This window comes from Mustela nigripes, chromosome 1 (genome assembly GCF_022355385.1).
Source record: "Mustela nigripes isolate SB6536 chromosome 1, MUSNIG.SB6536, whole genome shotgun sequence".
In the NCBI taxonomy this organism is placed as follows: Eukaryota; Metazoa; Chordata; class Mammalia; order Carnivora; family Mustelidae; genus Mustela; species Mustela nigripes.
This window is the reverse complement of record NC_081557.1, coordinates 53,313,755-53,333,667: the sequence shown is the minus strand read 5'-3', so window position 1 is coordinate 53,333,667 and position 19,913 is coordinate 53,313,755. Positions and strand designations below refer to the sequence as shown.

At 38.1% G+C, this 19,913-nt stretch overlaps 1 protein-coding gene across 1 annotated transcript in view; it reads left to right on the top strand.

The window, feature by feature from the left end:
* The window catches only part of INTS4 (integrator complex subunit 4), a 117,616-nt gene that overhangs the window by 41,887 nt on the left and 55,816 nt on the right, over nucleotides 1–19,913 (top strand). The window contains exons 5-8 of the mRNA XM_059411627.1: nucleotides 9,521–9,706; nucleotides 10,301–10,351; nucleotides 13,485–13,573; nucleotides 14,740–14,860. Coding sequence (XP_059267610.1) covers nucleotides 9,521–9,706; nucleotides 10,301–10,351; nucleotides 13,485–13,573; nucleotides 14,740–14,860 — 447 coding nt within the window. The remainder of the gene's footprint in view (nucleotides 1–9,520; nucleotides 9,707–10,300; nucleotides 10,352–13,484; nucleotides 13,574–14,739; nucleotides 14,861–19,913) is intronic.

Here is a 19,913-nt window from a genome sequence, read left to right as displayed (position 1 = left end):
TTCACTAATAGTTAACATATTCCCACATTTACTTTATCATTATCACTGTTTATATACATATTCTCTTTTCCTGAACCATGTAATAGTAAATTGCAGTCATAATGCCCTTTTTCCACCAAAGTAATACTTAAATACTTAAGTGTATTTCTTAAGAAGGGTATAATTTTGGGACATCTGGCTGGCTTATTCAGCTAAGCGTCCAGTGCTTGATTTTGGCTCAGATTATGATCTTAGGGTTGTGAGATCAGGCTGTGTGTGGAGGTCCACACTGGGTGTGAAACCTGCTTAAGATTCTTTCTGTTCCTCTGTACCTGTTAACCGCCCCCCACACACGCACGCGCATTCTCTATCTGAAGTAAATACATCTTTTAAATAAAAAGGATGTAATTTTTATAAACACAGTGCTGTTCTGAAAATCAGGAAATTTAACTTCATACAGTACTAATACTAATCTCAGCCTTTATTCACATTCTTCTGGTTGTCCCAATATTATCCTTCATATAAATTTTTCTTTCTGGTTCAAGGTCACAGAATGCATTTAGTTTCCATCCCTCTTCTTTAATTTGGAACGGTCCCTCATCCTGTCTTTGTCTTTCATGACCTTGACGTTTTTGAAGAATATAGACCATTTATTACAGAATGTCTTTTAATCTGTGTTTATCTGTTCAGTCTGTATAATCTGTATTTCCTCTGTTTAGATTCAGGTTATATATTTTGGCAGGAATACTACATAAATAATATTTGTTCTCAGTTTATCACATTATAAGGCACAGATGAGGTTTGACTCATTATTGTTGTTAACTTTGATACTTGATTAAGGTGATGACTACCAGGTTTTTAGTTTTAGAGTTACAGTTTTTCCTGTGATTAATAAGTGGTTTGTGGGAGATACTTTGAGTTAATGTAAATATCCTCTTTCCCATCAAATTTTACTCCCTGTTTTAGGGGACTGTTAATAAATTTTGCTGAGTCAGTTGTTACTCTGGTCATTGCAAAATCATCATTTTCTAACTCTTATTCCATATTAGTTGACATACTACTGTAAATAAAGCTTTCCCTCCCTTCTTTCTTCTCTCTCTCATTTTATTCGATATATTATAATTTATTTCTATCATTATTATTGTTTGAAGTTCAGATTGTTTCTTTACATGTCTTTCAAATACGGGGTATAAATCTGCCATATTTTTTCACAGTAGGAAGAAAGTCATGCTTTCAGGTATTCTTAACTCTTCAAAGTTCTTCTCATTTTATACTGTCAGTAATCCTTTGAGGTACATTATACAGCTAATTCTCATTTGAAAAGATTTGGTTCACAGGTTTGGCTAGGAAATTAATATTCTTTTCATATACAGCATCTGTACAACCGAAGTTGGAGCTCTGCTTTCCTTCCTACCTATGAAGATTTTTCTAGTAGAAAAAATATTCTTGTCATTTTTTTAATAAGGCTTTCTTAGAGCCTAGTTTTAATCCTTGTCTGTCTCTATCTCACCTTTCCATCCAGTCTCTCTGTTTCTTTTCTGTTCCTTTAATTCTGTGGTGTAAGTATAATAAACTCTTAACAGGCAGCAGATAGAACCATATAGCATTTTTATATTTATAAAACTCTACTCAGTCTACTCATATTATGTATGGTTTGTCAGGAGAGTGTACCTGTTAAAATAATTTGCATACAAAGTACACTGAGTTTTTGTCTGTGCTTGAAAACAATCCATATTGAAACTGAATGAGTCATTAAGTTATTTTTGTTTTACTTAAGGAACTTCATTCTCAGATTTTCTTGATACACTTAACCATTGATTTTTTTTTCCCCTTATAGCCATAGTTTTAAATGGGTTGGTTTAGCTTTTTTTTGACACAGATTGCTCTTATTCTTGGGGATGTGGTTTGCTTACTCACTCCATCAGTATAAAAATGATGTCACTTTGGTGGCCTGGGTATAACACCAAAATAGCATCATCTGCAGAGCAGACACGCTAGGAAGCTATTAGTGATGATGGCGTGATGCAAGAAGTGACCTGTATGGGAAGGGCATCATAGAACTGTAATTGCTGCCCTGAGGGTGTGATGGAGACTTCCGCTGTCTTTCGGCCTAACATTCAGCATGCAGTAATAGGCTGGTTCTATAACAGTGTTGCCTGGTTACCTTAATAGACATGAGAAGATTTCAGTTTGTTGTTTGAAAATCAAAGTATTTGTTACAGTGGAAGCAACCGTCAGGGGCTGTTGCTTCAGTAAGCAGTTTAGTTATGAGAAATATGTTTTCATACTAAAATGGTTAGTAAAATCCTGCTTTATTAACTGAGAGAGTCATTGTCACCTTCATATCTAAAGTTTCTCATAATTTCTCAATTTCATTGGCTTAATTTGATTGATAATTTTGAGCTTTATGTATAAGACATTCTGAGGACATGAGTCCTAAATAACTTGGAGGCAAGAATTAACTCTCATCTAAAATGTTTGAGTGAACCATTTTTATAATGAGAGACTTTGTTTCTGAGCACCCCACCCTCAGCATAGTGGCTTTCTCCCCAGGTTTCCTTTGTTCTCTTCTCTAACTAAGCCTACCTGCCCATCCCATATCCACATGGGACATAGCTTCTCACCAAGTCTAGTTTCCTGCTTAATTCAGGAATCTTCTCCTGGAGCATTCTGGAATGAGCCAGTAACAGATGCTCTCTATCTTTCATGACAGACTGCCCTGTCTATCCGTCACTAGAAAGTTCATGCTTGTATGTTCTAGATCAGCAGACCTGTTTCATCCAGGTGCCCACTCTTACCTCTGGTCCTTCTCCATTTATCTGATTTTTGCCATCACTTGGTCTTCTTTTCCTTGCCTGTTTTCCTTATCTTCTTAAGTAGGTTGGGTGTTGTTTTTTTAAGTACATGCTAAATGCTAGGCACTATGATAGGCCCTCGTACTTACTGAATGTTTGTTATGTCCCAGATACTATTAGCTAATTTTACATTCAGTAATCCTTTTGAGAGATGCTGCAGGGAGGGAGAGAGAGAAAGTGAGATCGGGTGAATGTGAGGGCACAAGGGGAGGGACGGGAGAGGAGAGAGAGAATCCCAAGTAGGCTCCCTGCCTAGGGCAGGCCTGGATCCCACAACCCTGATATCATGACCTAAGCTGAAATCAGGAGTTGGATGCCTAGCTGACTGAGCCACCCAGGCGCCCCCATACGGTAATTATTAAATGAGTTCATTTAATATACTCACTATAAAACTTCATGGTAGGGATATTATCCTATTTTTACAAAGTAGGGATTTCTATAAAAACTTGTGGGGTTTAGTGAAGATCACATAGAGACTATGTAGCAGGGCCAGCAGTTAAACCTAGATCTGTCTGACTTCATCCGGACTCTTTCAACTGTGCTACTTTGCCTCTCAGACAAGAGATGAAACAATTAATGGAATCCACTTTGTCTGCAGAGCTCCTATGCTTCCTTGAGGCATTCTCTGAACCTTTATGGGTGTGGTGCTGTTACTGCTGCCTCTTTCTTTTTATGTTCTTAAAAATACATTTATGATTCTTATGGATAATATAGTATTTTTCTTTTTAAAAAATATTTTATTTATTTACAAACAATTTATTTATTTGAGAAAGAGAACATGCATGCACACACGCAGCAGGAGGGGCAGAGGGAGAGAATCTTCAAGCAGATTCTCTGCTGAGCATGGAGTCCAATTCAGGGCTTGATCCCACCACTCATAAGATCATGACCTGATCCAAAATCAAGAGTTGGACCCTTAGGCAATTGAGTCACCAAGGCACCCCGAGATTTTATCTTTAAGTCATCTCTACACCCATGGGCCTTGAACTTACGACCCCAAGATCAAGAGTCACACTCTACTGACTGAGCCAGGCAGGTACCCCTGTTTTTCTAAAGTTTATGAAACTGTATAGTTATTTTATTTTTCCTCATGTGTATTTAGACTCTTAATTTTTTTTAACTTTTTTATTATTAACATATTATTTGTTTCAGGGGTACTGGTATTCATCAGTCTTTTTTTTTTTTTTTTAAAGATTTTATTTATTTATTTGACCGACAGAGATCACAGGTAGGCAGAGAGGCAGGCAGAGAGAGAGGAAGGGAAGCAGACTCCCTGCTGAGCAGAGAGCCCAATGCGGAGCTGGATCCCAGGACCCTGGGATCACAACCGAGCTGAAGGCAGAGGCTTTAACGCACTGAGTCTCCCAGGCGCCCTGGTATTCATCAGTCTTACCCAATACCCAGTACTCACCACCACCCGTACCCTCCCCAGTGCCCAACACCTAGCCACCCAGTCTTTCCCACCACCCTCGTCTCCAGGAATTTTCAGTTTGTTTCCTAAGATCAAGTCTCAAACTTGCAGAAAAATTGCAAGTCCAGTAATAGAGAACTTTGTTTTCTTGTGAACTATTTTAGAATAAGTTGCTAACATAGTGCCCCATTACTTTTGAATACTTCATTGTGTATTTTTCTTTAAAGATATTTTCCTACATAACTTCAGTGTGATCATCAAAATCAGGACATTAACATCAGTGTATACTACCATTTGATCCTTAGACTTCACTGAGATTTCACTATTTCTCCCAATCATGTCTGTTATTGGTAAAGGAGCCAGTTCAGAACCACATATTGCATTTTAGTTACATCACATCTCATTAGTCTTCTTCAGTCTGGAATAATTCCTAGTCATTACTTGTTTTTATGATATTGATGTTTTTGAAAATTATTGGATAGGTATTTTGTAGAACCTTTCTGAATTTGGATTTGTCTGATATTTTCTCATAATTAGATTTAAGTTACCACCTTTGGCAAGAACTTACTACCTCCTGTTAGGTGCTACACCATTTTGATTTGTCATACTACTAATGATGTTAATTTTGATCACTTGGTTAAGATAGTGTCTGTCATGTTTCTTCACTGTAAGGTTACTCTTTCCTTTGAAATGAGTAAGTATTTTCTGGGATGGCACTTGGAGACTATGTAAATATTCTGTCACCAAACTTTCAGTTTGATTATATTGGTTACAAACTTACAGATTCCTTGTTTATTCAGTGGATCATAGTCTGTTACTATAATTGTTCACCTTGATGTTCAAATTTTCCTGATTTGAAAAACAGCAATAACAATAACAACAACAAACTAATTTTCCTGATTTGGCCAAATAAGAGCCCCTTTAAGCTGGTTTCTCTGTTCTTGTGACTTCTATTATTTTTGAATACTTCCTTCTTTTCTGGCAGAATAAAATAATCCAGGCTCATCTTTTACTTTTCTCTACTCTAGCTCCAGGATCAGCTATAATGTATTTACTTATCTGATATATCTTTCTGCTTATTCCGTGTGTGTGTGTGTGTGTGTGTGTGTGTGTGTGTCACTTATACAAAGTATTGGTAGCCTAGTTAGCTAATCACAAGAATTGGTTATTAATTTAGTGTCAGTATGTTTTATCACATAGTAATTAGAAACTGGAGTGATTCTTCATGCCGGAGACTGGTGATATTTGGGAGTAACAGTATAAATATATTTGAGGGAAACGGATGTTGTGGAGCTTTTTAAGTATTTAAGGTGCAAATGCCCAGCTCTGTACATGGTGAGCAAAGTTTTCAAAATCATGGAGTTATTTCTGCAGCTGAGTGGGGAAACGAGCTCTAGGCTGAGTGGGTGTCAGGGGTGTTCTGTATCAGCTCTTCCACTAAATTATCTGTGTTTAGACATATCATTTAATCCTTATGGTCCTGTAAAATAGGCGATTGGCAAATAAAGGCAGGTGGAGAGAAATGGGTGATTATTGAGCGTACTTCCAGAAGCAGTTGTGATTTCAGATCAGTGGTTTCATTTATAAATAGAAAATCCTAGGGCGCCTGGGTGGCTCAGTGGGTTAAGTCACTGCGATCTCAGGGTCCTGGGATCGAGCCCCGCATCGGGCTCTCTGCTCAGCGGGGAGCCTGCTTCCCTCTCTCTCTCTCTGCCTGCCTCTCCATCTACTTGTGATTTCTCTCTGTCAGATAAATAAATAAAATCTTAAAAAAAAAAATAGAAAATCCTAGAAAATCTGAACTTGAAGGAAGTATCTAAAGATACTTGTTTTTGATATTTATGTATGTAGTTATCCTGTAATGAAACCATATATGTACTTTATCTGTAAACCATCTACCTTTCTTACTATTTTAGATTATGGCAACAGTAGCTAATAATCATATTAAGCTTGTAGTGTATCAAGCTTTGTTGTTTTTTGTCTTTCTGTTTTACATTTATATCCCTATTTGAGCCTCATGATAACCCTGTAATTAGCTGAGACAGCTATGACTGTTCTTTCTTTGTAGATGAGAAAGTGAGGCTTTGAGAGAAGTGACTTTTGACTCGACTGATTTGCACATATCATGAGTCATAGCTGAAATTTGAAGCTGGTTTTATATATATAATGCTTTATTTATATGCATATATATACTCTATATTATGGAAATTGCAGATTTACTGTTATTTCCAGTTTTGAGTGTACATTTGACATTTTTTTATGCTGTGCAATCTTTTCATGGATTTTTCTCCTCTCCCTTGTTGTCTTTGTCTGACCCAGGATTTTTGGGTTTTTTTGCTCTAGTATTTTAAAGCAAATCGCTGACATCATGTTATTTAAATCATAAATACTTCAGTATATATTTATAACTGATCATTTAAAAAAATATAGCCATGATGCAATTACTAACAGTACTCTATATCAGTTCATACCAGTTCATATTAAAATTTCCTTATTTGGATTAATCATATCTTTTTTTTTTTTTAAGATTTTATTTATTTATTTGACCAGAGAGAGATCACAAGTAGGCAGAGAGGCAGGCAGAGAGAGAGAGGGAAGCAGGCTCCCTGCTGAGCAGAGAGCCTGATGCGGGACTCAATCCCAGGACCCCAAGATCATGACCTGAGCCGAAGGCAGCGGCTTAACCCACTGAGCCACCCAGGCACCTTAATCATATCCTTTTATAGTTGATTTCTTTTGGTTTAACATCCAAAAGACCTATGTATTGCATTTGTGTTTTTTTTTTTTTAAGATTTTATTTATTTATTTGACAGACAGAGATCACAAGTAGGCAGAGAGGCAGGCAGAGAGAGAGAGAGAAAGAGAGAGGGAAGCAGGCTTCCTGCGGAGCAGAGAGCCCGATGCAGGGCTCCATCCCAGTACCCTGAGATCATGACCCGAGCCGAAGGCAGCAGCCCAAACCACTGAGCCACCCAGGCGCCCCCTATGTATTGCATTTGGATAGTCTCTTAAATTTCTTTTAATCTGTAACAGTGCCCCCTTTTGTTCTTATTTTTTCTTTAAATGCCATAAATTTATTGAAGAACCTGGATCATTGGATCTTTTTTTTTTTTTTTAAGATTTTATTTATTTAACAGACGGAGATCACAAGTAGGCAGAGAAGCAGGCAGAGAGAGAGGAGGAAGCAGGCTCCCTGCTGAGCAGAGAGCCTAATGTGGGGCTTGATCCCTGGACCCTGGGATCATGACCTGAGCTGAAGGCAGAGGCTTTTAACCCACTGAACCACCTGGTGCCCCTGGATCATTGGTCTTAAAGAATGTTCTCCACTCTGGATTTGTTTGATTGCTTTCTTTTGGTGTAATATCAATGTTGACAGTAGGAAATGCCCTACTTACTGGTTTCTTTGTCCTTTTGATCCGGACTCCATTAATCCTTGATACCATCCTTGCTTTCTGGGGCAAGGTGTCCCAGGCTCTTACATATTTTGCCCCAGTCCTGAAACTAGCCATTTCTGTAAAGAGGTCTTTGAACCCAGATTTTAAAACTTCAAGTCCCATTCACTTTTCTTTATACCAGTGTCTTTGAAACTGAGCATAGTGGTCCATTGGTGGGTAATGCAACCAGTTTTAAAGGCCATGATTAGTATTTTTTTTTTTAAAGATTTTATTTATTAATTTGACAGAGAGAAATCACAAGTAGACGGAGAGGCAGCCAGAGAGAGAGAGAGGGAAGCAGGCTCTCCGCTGAGCAGAGAGCCCGATGCGGGACTCGATCCCAGGACTCTGAGATCATGACCTGAGCTGAAGGCAGCGGCTTAACCCACTGAGCCACCCAGGCGCCCATGATTAGTATTTTTTAAAGGATTTTATTTTTAAATAATGTCTACACACAATGTGGGGCTTGAATTTAACAATCTTGAGATCAAGACTAGTCTGCTGTACCAAGCCAACTAGGCACTCCATCAAGATGAGTATTTTTTGAAAATCAAAATAAAATTAAAATATCAGAGTATATCACAAGATGTAAGGGTAAGTTATATTTTATTAAACTTTCTGTATATATATTTGTATGTGAATACTATTTTGAAGTATAATGGTTATTTCTTCCAGTGGATCTAAAAAGTTTAAAAGTCAGAGTTCCATGCTCTATTATCGTGTACTATACAACCTCATTTCTTTAAAGTATTTTCAGTTCCTGTTACTGTATTATGCAAATAGCTAATTTCAGTAGCATTGGACTAGGTGTAGCAATAGATAACTGATAATTTGTTAAAATACTAGTGAGAAGAGCTAACGTTGAAAAAGATTGACAGTACTTAAGTGTTGACAAGGATGTGGCACAATTGGAACACTGTTTATCACTGGTGGAACTGTAAATTAGTTAGGTTAGTACAACTGCTTTGGAAAACTGTTTGCTACTTGGTGGTGTCTTCTTAAGCTGAACATATATATATGTGACCCAGCAATTCCAGTCGTAAGTTTATATCCAACAGAAGCCACATTCAAGTTACCATAGTCATGCTAGCATTATTAATAGACAAAAACTGGAGAAAAAAAAACACACAAATATCTGCCAACAAAGGATTGTGGTGTTTTCACAAATGGAATACTATATTGTAATGAAAATGAATTAACCATTGCTGTATGCCATACTATGGATGACTCTTACAACTTAATATTAAGCTAGTAAGGCCAGACACTCTGATTTTACCAAGTATAGAAACAGGCAAAATAAATCTATGTGTTATAAGTCAAGATAGTGGCTATTTTTGATGGCGGTGGAATAATTAGTGGGAAGGGGGATCAAGAAGGGTTTCTTGGGTGTTGGTCATGTTCTTTCTGTTTCTTCCTCTGGGTGTGTGTATGTCATTGTATGTGTGTATTTATTTTGTGAAAATTCATTAAGCTGTACACTTAAGCTTTTCGCATTTTTCTGTATAAATATTCAAAGTTTTAAAAATTTATAAATTTTTGTTTTGTTTTTAGATTTGATAGCATATAAAATACAACTAAGGGACCATTTTAAAAGTACTTTCTCTTAACAAGACAAAGTGCTAGCTGTTGGGAATGAAGTGATGAAAATTGGGGATCTTATTTTTAAGGATTTGTTCTTTTGGAAGACACATATACAAGTAACATGATCTTAGAGAGACAGACTGTAGTGAGAATGCAGCGTTTGAAATCATTCCTAAAATTGCTACAATGTTTTCCTTCTGGTTTTTTGTTTAGTTTAAGTGATCTTAATCATATCCTTTTGTTCTCTTTTCTTTTTGTAGCACCTCACAGATACCTCCCATGGTGTAAGAAATAAGTGCCTGCAATTACTTGGCAATCTTGGCTCTTTGGAGAAAAGTGTCACAAAAGATGGAGAAGGCCTAGCTGTCAGAGATGTCCAGAAGATTATAGGGGATTACTTCAGTGACCAAGACCCACGTGTCAGAACAGCAGCTATAAAAGCCATGGTAAACATGATCATGGAAACTAAATGGTGACAGTTTTGTTTGTTTGTTTCATTTGTTTATTAAGTTCATGGCTAATGTTGGATGCTTTCTGAACCACCCTAAGATATACCTTATGCACACTTTGAGGAATGTGATGATGACATTGAGATCACAAAACTCAAAGGTACACACACCTTGTATAGCAGGAGTGCTTTTCTTCAGGCCTTTCTGGTTGCTTCCACCCATATTTCTGAAACATGGAGGGTATAACTTAGACCTGTTTCGATACTGAGTCACATGCTTCCTCCAGGTCCCTGGAGGGGAATGGTGCTTTGTAGGGGAAGGTGGTATTAACCATTTCTTCTTCAGCCTTCTTGTCATTATTGAGTATTTTTCTCATATCCCCTTGGGATACTTCATGGGTTAGATTTATTAAGTCTCTGAGTGTTTCTACTAAAAAGTCTTTGACCAGATTTCTTATTTATATAGCAGTGATTTTGGCTAATGGGAACTATGTTGATCTGATGTAATGGAGGAAAATATATGAGATTGTGGAGATTGTGGGAATATTGATCTTTTTTCCCCAAATACTTAAACTATATTTTTATTACCTAGTTGCAGCTCCATGAAAGAGGACTGAAATTACACCAAACAATTTATAATCAGGTACCTTAAATGATTTCTGTCTGGAAGGGGAGGAGGGATAATGAAACTGGGAGAGTGGCAAGCTAGTTGTCAGAATTTGAAAGCATAGAACAGCAACTGACAACATTAATTGGGATGAATGTGAAGTTGTATCCAAAACATACATTTTAATAAAAGGATGGAGGATATATAATTGAATAGTACTAATATGTGTAAAAAAGACTTTTAGGAGGATCTAGGTAGCTCAGTATGAGTACCAGAGTATACAGAGAGAAGTATAGTGTTCAGAATAAGGAAAGTGGTGGTCTCACTGATCTCTGGTTGGGCCAAACATGAAGTCAATTCTGGGCACCATACTTGACATACTAGAGTATTTCTGGAGGAGGATGACCAAGACCATGGGATAGAAAGGCACAATGAATTTGTAGTATCACTAGGAGAAGCTGATTGACTGCCTAATAAAAAGGCCTTACAAGGTGATGTCTCTCATAGAATAATTGAATAAATGTAGAGACAAGCAATCTAAATCCATGTCAGAAATGAAATTTTGCACCAAGAATGGTTTTATCTTTCAGAGGAAGATGGCAGTTAGTTAAATCCCTGAGACTGATATATAAACGAAGTTTATTCTTTTACAGAATGAAATAGAATGAGCTTAGAATGGTTATGTTGGTGTGGCCAGCACCTTCTCTCCCTGTAGGAAAACTCTGTGGGAAGCCAAATAATTAAAGGAAACTTAGAGAGTGAGAACTCAGAAGTTAGTTAGATGATTTAGATATTTAATGACACAAGACCATGTCAATTAACTAGGCAAGCAAGGAGAGGTCTTAAAGGGAGTGAGGGTGGAATGTTGGGGTGTTTGAGATAGAAGGATGAATTAGGAACCGCAATTACGTACATATTGGTTTTGATTATGTTAGTGTGAAGGGTTGGTGGGACACCCATGAGGAAAATTCTGGGCTGTAGATAGATATGAAAGTCTGGAGTTCAGGACAGAGCAGAGCTGGAGGGTGGATAATTGAAGCCATCACTATTTAGGGGGCATGTGGATACTTAGGGAGAATAAGAAGATTGAAAGAGACCAAGCATGGAAGCCCTGGGTAAGGTCTGACATTTAAGAGGTAGACAGAAGAAAGGAGCTGAGAAGCAGCCAGTTGGAGGAGGAGGAAAAATATATTCCAGAAAAGTCAGGAGGGAGTTCTCATAGTCAGCAGTGTCAGATGCTGGTAAGAGGTTTGTAAAATAGATGGCAGGATGGAAGATGGTAGAAAGGGAGGGCTTTTTTTTTTTTTTTAATTTCATTTTATTTTTTCAGTGTTCCAAGATTCATTGTTTATACACCACACAAGGGAGGGCTTTTTGTAGCTTATTTTATTTTACTTTACTAAGATTTTATCCATTGTATTTTAAAGATAGCTGCTACCTATGTTTATGTGTTGAAGGGAGAGCCAGTGTTTAGGGAGAAATTCATGATAAAAGAGACAAAGGGAAATAAATGGTGGAGTAAGTTTCTTGAGGCAGAAAATCAGATTCATGAGCTGATTCATGCAACAAATATTAATGAGTACCTAATGCTGGTTGTACAACACTGAGCTTGTTGGATAGGATCTATGCCCTTCACTTTCTCTTGGGTGAGACAGGCGAATAACAAATAAATAAACACAATAATTATAACATGTAAGTAGTACAGTAAATAAATAGGGTGCTATAATAGAGAATCACAAATAGTACCTATTTTGGAGGATTAAGGAAGGGCCTTGTGAGGAGATGATAAAATCCATAGTAAAAGTAGAGGGATTAGGAATTAGGATCCTTTTTTTTTTTTTTTTTTCTCAGACATTGAGGAAAAAGTATGGGAGAATACAGGTATAAATGAATTTATAACTGTTATGGAATAGTTGGGAGAATTTTTGCCTGAGAACTTTGATTTTTCTCCAATAAAAATGTGGTGTTATGGCTGGAAGTGGGATAGGGGCCCAGAGGGAGAGGTTAGGACAAGCTGCCTTGGGTAATGGAAATGGAAATCAGGGGTGTAAAAGATTTCAGAGTAGGGCTAGTAAGTTCCAGATCATGAGCCACCAGTCCCCTAGAGAGTATAGTCTTTGCTAGTGTTCTGTTGCCCTTCTGAGCAATAGAGAAGGTGCTGGGTTTTTAGAGCAGCTGTAGCAGAAGTCTTAAGGGAGTTGTAAATGTTAAATGTTGGGACTGAAGTAATGGAAGGGTATGGAGCAAGGAGGTGGCTCATTGGAGAAAAATGGTGGGATTAAAGCAGCAGTTCTCAGCCACAGTGATTTTACTCTTCAGAGGATATTTGGCAGTGTGGAGCTATTTGCGCTTTTGCAGCTGCTGGCGAGGGGAAGAAGGTGCAGTGCTACAACCACCTAATGGGTAGAGGCCAGGGGTGCTGCTAAACATGTTAGCAGTGTAGAGGACAGCCCCTCACAGGGAAGAATTTTACAATCCAGAATGTCAGTAGAGCCAAGGTTCAGAAATCCTGGCTAAATAGGTAGGTAGATTAAGTGGGACTGAAGAGCAAGTGTGATAGATTAATTCATGGAAGTGGAAAAGCTGGTGGAGTAACATGTTATGATGAGAGCATGGAATGTAGGAGTTCAAATTCTAGAAATGGAGTAGTTCTGGGTGTTGGTTAGGTCTAGGGTGTTACCATACAGGTGGAGTAGGGATATTCCATTTCAGACCAAAGGAAGGAAGAAAAATCTGGCCTCTTGTGGCAGCTTAGCATTAAATTCTACATTTATTTAGAATGCTTGAGTTTTCAGATTGTCAGTCAGAAATTCATGCTTTGATTCTACAGAAAGGGAAAGATACCCATATTTGGTGTTTGAGCCTGTAAGAGCAGCACTGTGGGCTCCCAGCAGACTTTGCTAGGATTGATGTTATTCTAAATGGCTTTTGTGCTGTCAGTCTGTGGTTCTGCCTTCAGAGTTGGGTTGGGAGTCAGATCACAGAACACAGCCAGAGCAGCTGACAGAGGCCAAGAATTCTTTGTTGGGCAAAGGTTCAAGAAGTTAAAACTACCCACAAGTATTTTGTTGGCATCCTTATCCAACCACCCTGTCTTCATTTTGAAAATAGTTTGAACATCACCTGGGAGGACACAGAACTAACAGACTTGTGGAATTCTTATTTGCAGGCCTGTAAATTGCTGTCTGATGACTATGAACAAGTGCGCAGCGCGGCAGTCCAACTTATCTGGGTTGTCAGTCAGCTCTATCCTGAAAGGTCAGTGTGGGTGTAAGCCAGCTTTTGTTCATTGCTAAGCCATTCTTCTCCTATCATGCAAAAAGCCCTCCTCCAGAAAAGGAATGTTAGTTTGATTTTTAGAAAGCATTGTGGAATAGGGGGGAAGTACAGATCCTGATAAGCAGGATGCTTGGTGCTTCTTTTTCAGCCCTGCTGTGAACTTTCTGTGTACTCTGGGAAAGACACTTCCTCTCTGGGCCCCAGCCTCCTCATCTATAAGTGAAGAGATTGGATTGTCTTTCTCAGGTGTTATCTAACAACCACCCCCCAAAACACCCTTTTTTAAGTCTTCAAAATTGTTTGGGGCCCATTTTAGTAAATAACAAATGCCCAATAAAGATACTAGGTGAGTTTGAGAATAATGATCCCTTATGCAGTGTTTTCCTCATTAAAAATGTTTTTGTGGGGGGCACCTGGGTGGCTCAGTCGTTGGGCATCTGCCTTCAACTCAGGTCATGATCCCGGGGTCCTGGGACCAAGCCTGGCATCGGGCTTCCTGCTCAGCGGGAAGCCTGCTTCTCTCTCCCCCTGCTTGTGTTCCCTCTCTCGCTGTGTCTCTCTCTGTCAAATAAATAAATAAAATCTTAAAAAATGTTTTTGTGCTAATTAAATCATTCTCACAATGATTCTTTGAAGTAGAAAGACAAATATTATTTTATAGAAGAGCTCTTTCTATAAGAAAAAGAAGTGATTCTTTTCCCTTGCTTTAAACTGCCTTCTAAAATTGAAAAACCAGAATGAGTTAATAACCTATAAATTCCCCCTCAAAAAAAAGAAAAAGAAAAAAGAAAAGACTAATTGGAAATTGCCTCTTATAGGATCAGATTTGCAAGTATGTTTTGTATTGTTTTATTCTATGGTTTACCATATTGGCAGCAATACAATTATAGGAGAGAATAAACTTAAAGATTTAAAATACTCTGTGATATCTAATTTTTGGTATCATTGTAAACCTTTTAACCTTTGGTGGGTTAAACACTTTTTTTCAAGACACTGAAAATTTGCACTCTCAGATTTGAATTACTCTATTGTCATTTTGTGTGTGTGTGTGTATGCATGCCAGTTTTCACTGGTCATTCTCAGTTTATTGAACTTGCAGCTTTAGGCTCATGTTTTGCCTTTTGCGGTTTTTTCTTTTAATTTAGCATTGTCCCAATTCCTTCTTCTAATGAAGAAATTCGCTTAGTTGATGATGCATTTGGAAAAATTTGTCACATGGTCAGTGATGGTTCCTGGGTGGTTCGAGTTCAGGCTGCAAAGCTATTGGTAAGTTATGCTTTCTTTAATGAACACATTGCCTGTTACACTTGTATAAATATTTTGAGAAACTACAGGTAGGGTCAGGTATAACACACTTTAGAAACCTTAGTATTTCTAAAAATATAAAGAAATGGCTCACTTTCCCATGGAGAAGTAATCTTTTAGACTAGAAAGACTTTTAAAGATAAGCCTGTTTAAGCTTGTTAATATAAGAGGCAGCCATGCCTAAAGAAAAAGGAAAATAATAATAAAAATAGTTGCTTTACTAAGCACCTGTTATGGCCTGGATAGTTTGTTCTCAGGCCATTTATATTATCTCATTTATTCTTTGTAGTAACCAGCAAGATAACTGCTTTTAAAATATTTTATTAATTTTTTGACAGACAGATATCATAAGTAGTCAAAGAGGAAGGGAAGCAGGCTCCCCGATGAGCAGAGAGCTCTATGTGGGGATTGTTCCCAGGACCCTGGAATCATGACCTGAGCTGAAAGCAGAGGCTTTAACCCACTGAGCCACTCAGGCACCCTGATAATTGCTTTTTTTTTTTTTTTTTTTTAAAGATTTTATTTATTTATTTATTTGACAGAGAGAGAGATCACAGTAGGCAGAGAGGAAGGCAGAGAGAGGGGAAGGGAAGCAGGCCCCCTGCTGAGCAGAGAGCCCGAGATCATGAACTGAGCCGAAGGCAGCTGCTTAACCCACTGAGCCACCCAGGCGCCCCTGATAATTGCTTTTATTGCCATTCTTCAGGTGCGAAAACTAGGGCTCTGAGATGTTAAGTAAATGATTCAACTTAGACCACTAACAAAGTTGTAGAATGTGTTTCAGATCCTAATCTCCTGACTTTTAGCTTGTGTCTTTCCTCTGTTTTGCCTTTGGTGATTCATGGTGCCTTTGTTTAAATTAAAAAAAAAAAAAAAAAAAAAAAAGTTTAACTTTTCAGAGATAAACTGTCTTAGAAAAAGTATTGGTGTATTACTACTCACCCCTATTTTATAACTGTTATCTTGGACATGTCACTTGATCTAGTCTCAGTTTCCTCATCTGTTAAGCTGTTGATAATATTACCTCGTGTTTACCTCATAGGGTTGTCATGATGCCCAGATGTGTTACTAACTATGGAAATACTTTTAAATTATAAAGTACTAGACTTTGTAATTGTAGGAGGTGGTTGTAGTATGTAATGTATACACACACACACACACATATATGTCACAGCAAGAAAATCTAAGATTCTTTTTTTTTTTTTTTAAAGATTTTATTTATTTATTTGACAGAGAGATCACAAGTAGGCAGAGAGGCAGGCAGAGAGAAGAGAGAGGGAAGCAGGCTCCCTGCTGAGCAGAGAGCCCGATGTGGGACTCGATCCCAGGACCCTGAGATCATGACCTGAGCCGAAGGCAGCGGCTTAAACCACTGAGCCACCCAGGCACCCCGAAAATCTAAGATTCTTTTTGGATACTTCCCTTTTGAGGGCCTCCAGCTCTGCTAGTCTTGGTAACATTGTTGGCTAAATACTTTGAATCTAACTGTATGGACACAGATCCACTGATAGGCCCACTCCCAAGACCAGTATTTATAGGGTAACTGCTAAAACTTGTGTGGAGTATTTTCATGGAATAATAAGAAATTTGGATGGCTTCAGTATATGCTACTTATAGATCATTTTGCTTGTCTGTAATAAAATACAGAGTTAAGCAAGCCAGTTGTTACTAACTTTAGTTTTGAATTTACTCCTTTTTTTGAAAGATTTTATTTATTTGTCAGAGACAGAGAGAGCGGTAGGCAGAGGGAGAAGCAGGCTCCCAGCTGAGCAAGTTGCCCCATGCCAGACTCACTCCTGGGACCCTGGGATAATGACATGAGCTGAAGGCAGATGTTTAACAAGCTAAGCCACCCAAGTGTCCCTGAATTCACATTTTATTTATTTATGTATCTGTCAGAGAGCACAAGCAGGGGAAACAGCAGGCAGAGGGAGAAGCAGACTCCCCACCAAGCAAGGAGCCCCATGCAGGACTCCATCCCAGGACCCTGGGATCATGACCTGAGCCAAAGACAGACATTCAATGAACTGAGCCACTCAGGCGTCCCTGAATTCACATTTTAAGCTTTATTTTGGTTGGTGAATATTTAAAAATTCAGAACAATTCTATCATTCATCAAATTTTTTCATTCAACATTTATTGAGCATCTGTAGTATCCTGTATGTGTATGTGTGAGGGGATGTTTTAGAGGGATAATTCAGTGATAAATCTTTATCTGAGTTGGCAGTTTAGAAGAGTAATTCTTTTTTTTTTTTTAAAGATTTTATTTATTTATTTGACAGAGAGATCAAAAGTAGTCAGAGAGTCAGAGAGGCAGAGAGAGAGGAGGAAGCAGACTCTCCGCTGAGCAGAGAGCCGGATGCAGGGTTTGATCCCAAGACCCTGAGGTCATGACCTGAGCAGAAGGCAGAAGCTTTAACCCATTGAGCCACCCAGGCGCCCCTAGAAGAGTAATTCTTAAGGCAGGATCCTTCACATTTTCCATTTTTGTACCCCACAGGATCTGAAATTTATCTATGTAAAGCTATATGAATAATGAATTGCAATGGTGAGTTGAAAGGGTTTCCACTTAGATGACTTTAACTTGAGTCAGGTGCTTTCTGTTTTAAATTCAATGATTTGATCCAGATAGCTCCAAATTATATAAGTAATTAGGTTTGTACTTCAAAAATAATTAACAATTTAATCTTACTGATAATAATCGTTACTTTTTTTTTTTTTTTTTAAGATTTTATTTACTTGACAGACAAAGATCACAAGTAGGCAGAGGCAGACAGAGGAAGGGAAGCAGGCTCCCCACTGAGCAGAGAGCCCAATAATGGGACTCGATCCCAGGACGCTGGGATCAGGACCTGAGCCAAAAACAGAGGCTTTAACCCACTGAGCCACCCAGGCGCCCCTCATTGTTACTATTGATAGAGTCCCTAGCCTGCTAAGCTAGGCACTTTTAGTTATATGCACATATTTAGACATATATAACCTCATAAACACTCAGTTTTTGCAAATAATTTTGATTTCTTTTAAACTCTTGTAAGTAGGTGTTCCATTATTCATTTTATAAGTAACAAAATAAGGTTTAGGAAAGTGATGTAACTTATCAGAGGCTACATAGTTAGTAAATGACACTTCGTGGTCTAAAACCCATGTGGATTCTCTTCCTACTGATGGTCTAGTTACACATTGAGAACTGTGGTTGTACTGTTAATGCCCTGATTTACTAGTTCCACTGTGTAAACAGAGGTAAACTCCCCCACTCCAATCCTTGAGTAGACAAAACTGTCATCAGATAAATTGCATATAGTTTTCAGAACACATGTTCATCAAGTCAACAAACACTGAGCATAGTCTCTTGTCTTCAAAAGAGTTGATAGTCTGGTAAGTTGACATAAGCAATCAGTTAATTACATTTCCTGCTACTCCAAGGAAAGGGCACCTAACATAGTGAAAGAAAGCTTCATGGAGAAGGTGATTTCTAAACTGAGTTTGGAAGGGTAAATATAAGTTAACTAGGTAAATAAGTTGGGAAGGAGAAATATAAGCAGAGATACAGAAGGAGTACAATTACCATGCATGCTAATTTACTAAACTACAATATCATATAATATAAGCAGTTAAAACTTGTTGGTTTGGGGGCAGATAATATTAAACGTGGGGGATGTGCAACAAGATAAAACTAGGGAGGAAAGCAGAAGCCAGGTTCTTCAAGAACTTATATGGAATGATAAGTCTTTAAATTTAAGTCCCATCTTGTGCAAAAAATCAATAGTCTCTATTCTCCTTGGCTTCTAGCAGGATGAAAAATTTCAGATGTAGCTTGTTTCAGAAAATTCAAAACCATGTGAAAGGTGGGTTTTCAGTTATCCATAACTTTCCTGCTGAGGTAAAGAAAGAAAGTTGATTGCCAGGTAAGCAGTTCCATGGGACAATTTAGAATACAGCTTTACTGTGAAACTGATTATGGTAATTGGTTTTCTATCTAGAATATAGTCCTTAGTTCAGTGATTTCTTCTTAAGATGTTTAATTTCTCTTTTCAGTAAGGGCTAAACCTTTTTTTTATAAGACTGTAGAAGTGTTTAACCTTAAAAATGATAATATTTTCAGGGGCGTCTGGGTGGCTCAGTGGGTTAAAGCCTCTGCCTTCAGCTCAGGTCATGATCTCAGGGTCCTGGGGATCAAGCCCCACATCAGGCTCTCTGCTCAGCGGGGAGCCTGTTTCCCCCTCTCTCTACCTGCTTCTCTGCCTACTTGTGATCTCTGTCTGTCAAGTAAATAAATTTTAAAAAATCTTTTTAAAAAAATGATAATATTTTCAGATAGATTGTAGGTTGTTATGTCCATAGCCATAAGAGCTAGTCTTTCCCAGTACACATGCAGATGTCTTAGTGGCTGTTTTATATCTCACGGGGTAGCTCCTTTTTTGAAGGGTGGGGTAGGGTTTACTTTTCTTTGTCACCTAACTGGGTAGAAGCTAGAGGCTAGTGCATAGACTTAAGTTATTGTTGAGCATCTATGACTGAGCAGTTTTGTTCTGAAAACAGGTTCAACACACTTGTTTATTAAATATTATATCATGGTTTTCTTGGTGTTACAAATACAGGTTGTTAAGTAGTAGTAATAGTACAGTCAGAGAGATCTTACTGGAATATATTTGTTTTGGCTAAAGTAGACAATGGGGCACCTGAGTGGCTTAGTGGGTTAAGCCTCTGCCTTAGGCTCAGGTCATGATCTCAGGGTTTTGGGATCGAGTCCCTCATCAGGCTCTGTGCTCAGCAGGGAGCCTGCTTCCCCTCTCTCTCTGCCTACTTGTGATCTCTCTCTGTCAAATAAATAGAATCTTTAAAAAAAGTAGGCAAGTAGGTACATATTTTTCTCATTTGTGGGTTGTACTTTATGATGAATTCATCTTTTTGGTCTACATCTGCTCCTCTAGCACTTTCACGAATGTGGCATCATTTATCCAGCTGAAAATCCAGAGGCATTTGGGATTTCTTTCTGTGTCCCATATCCAGTGAA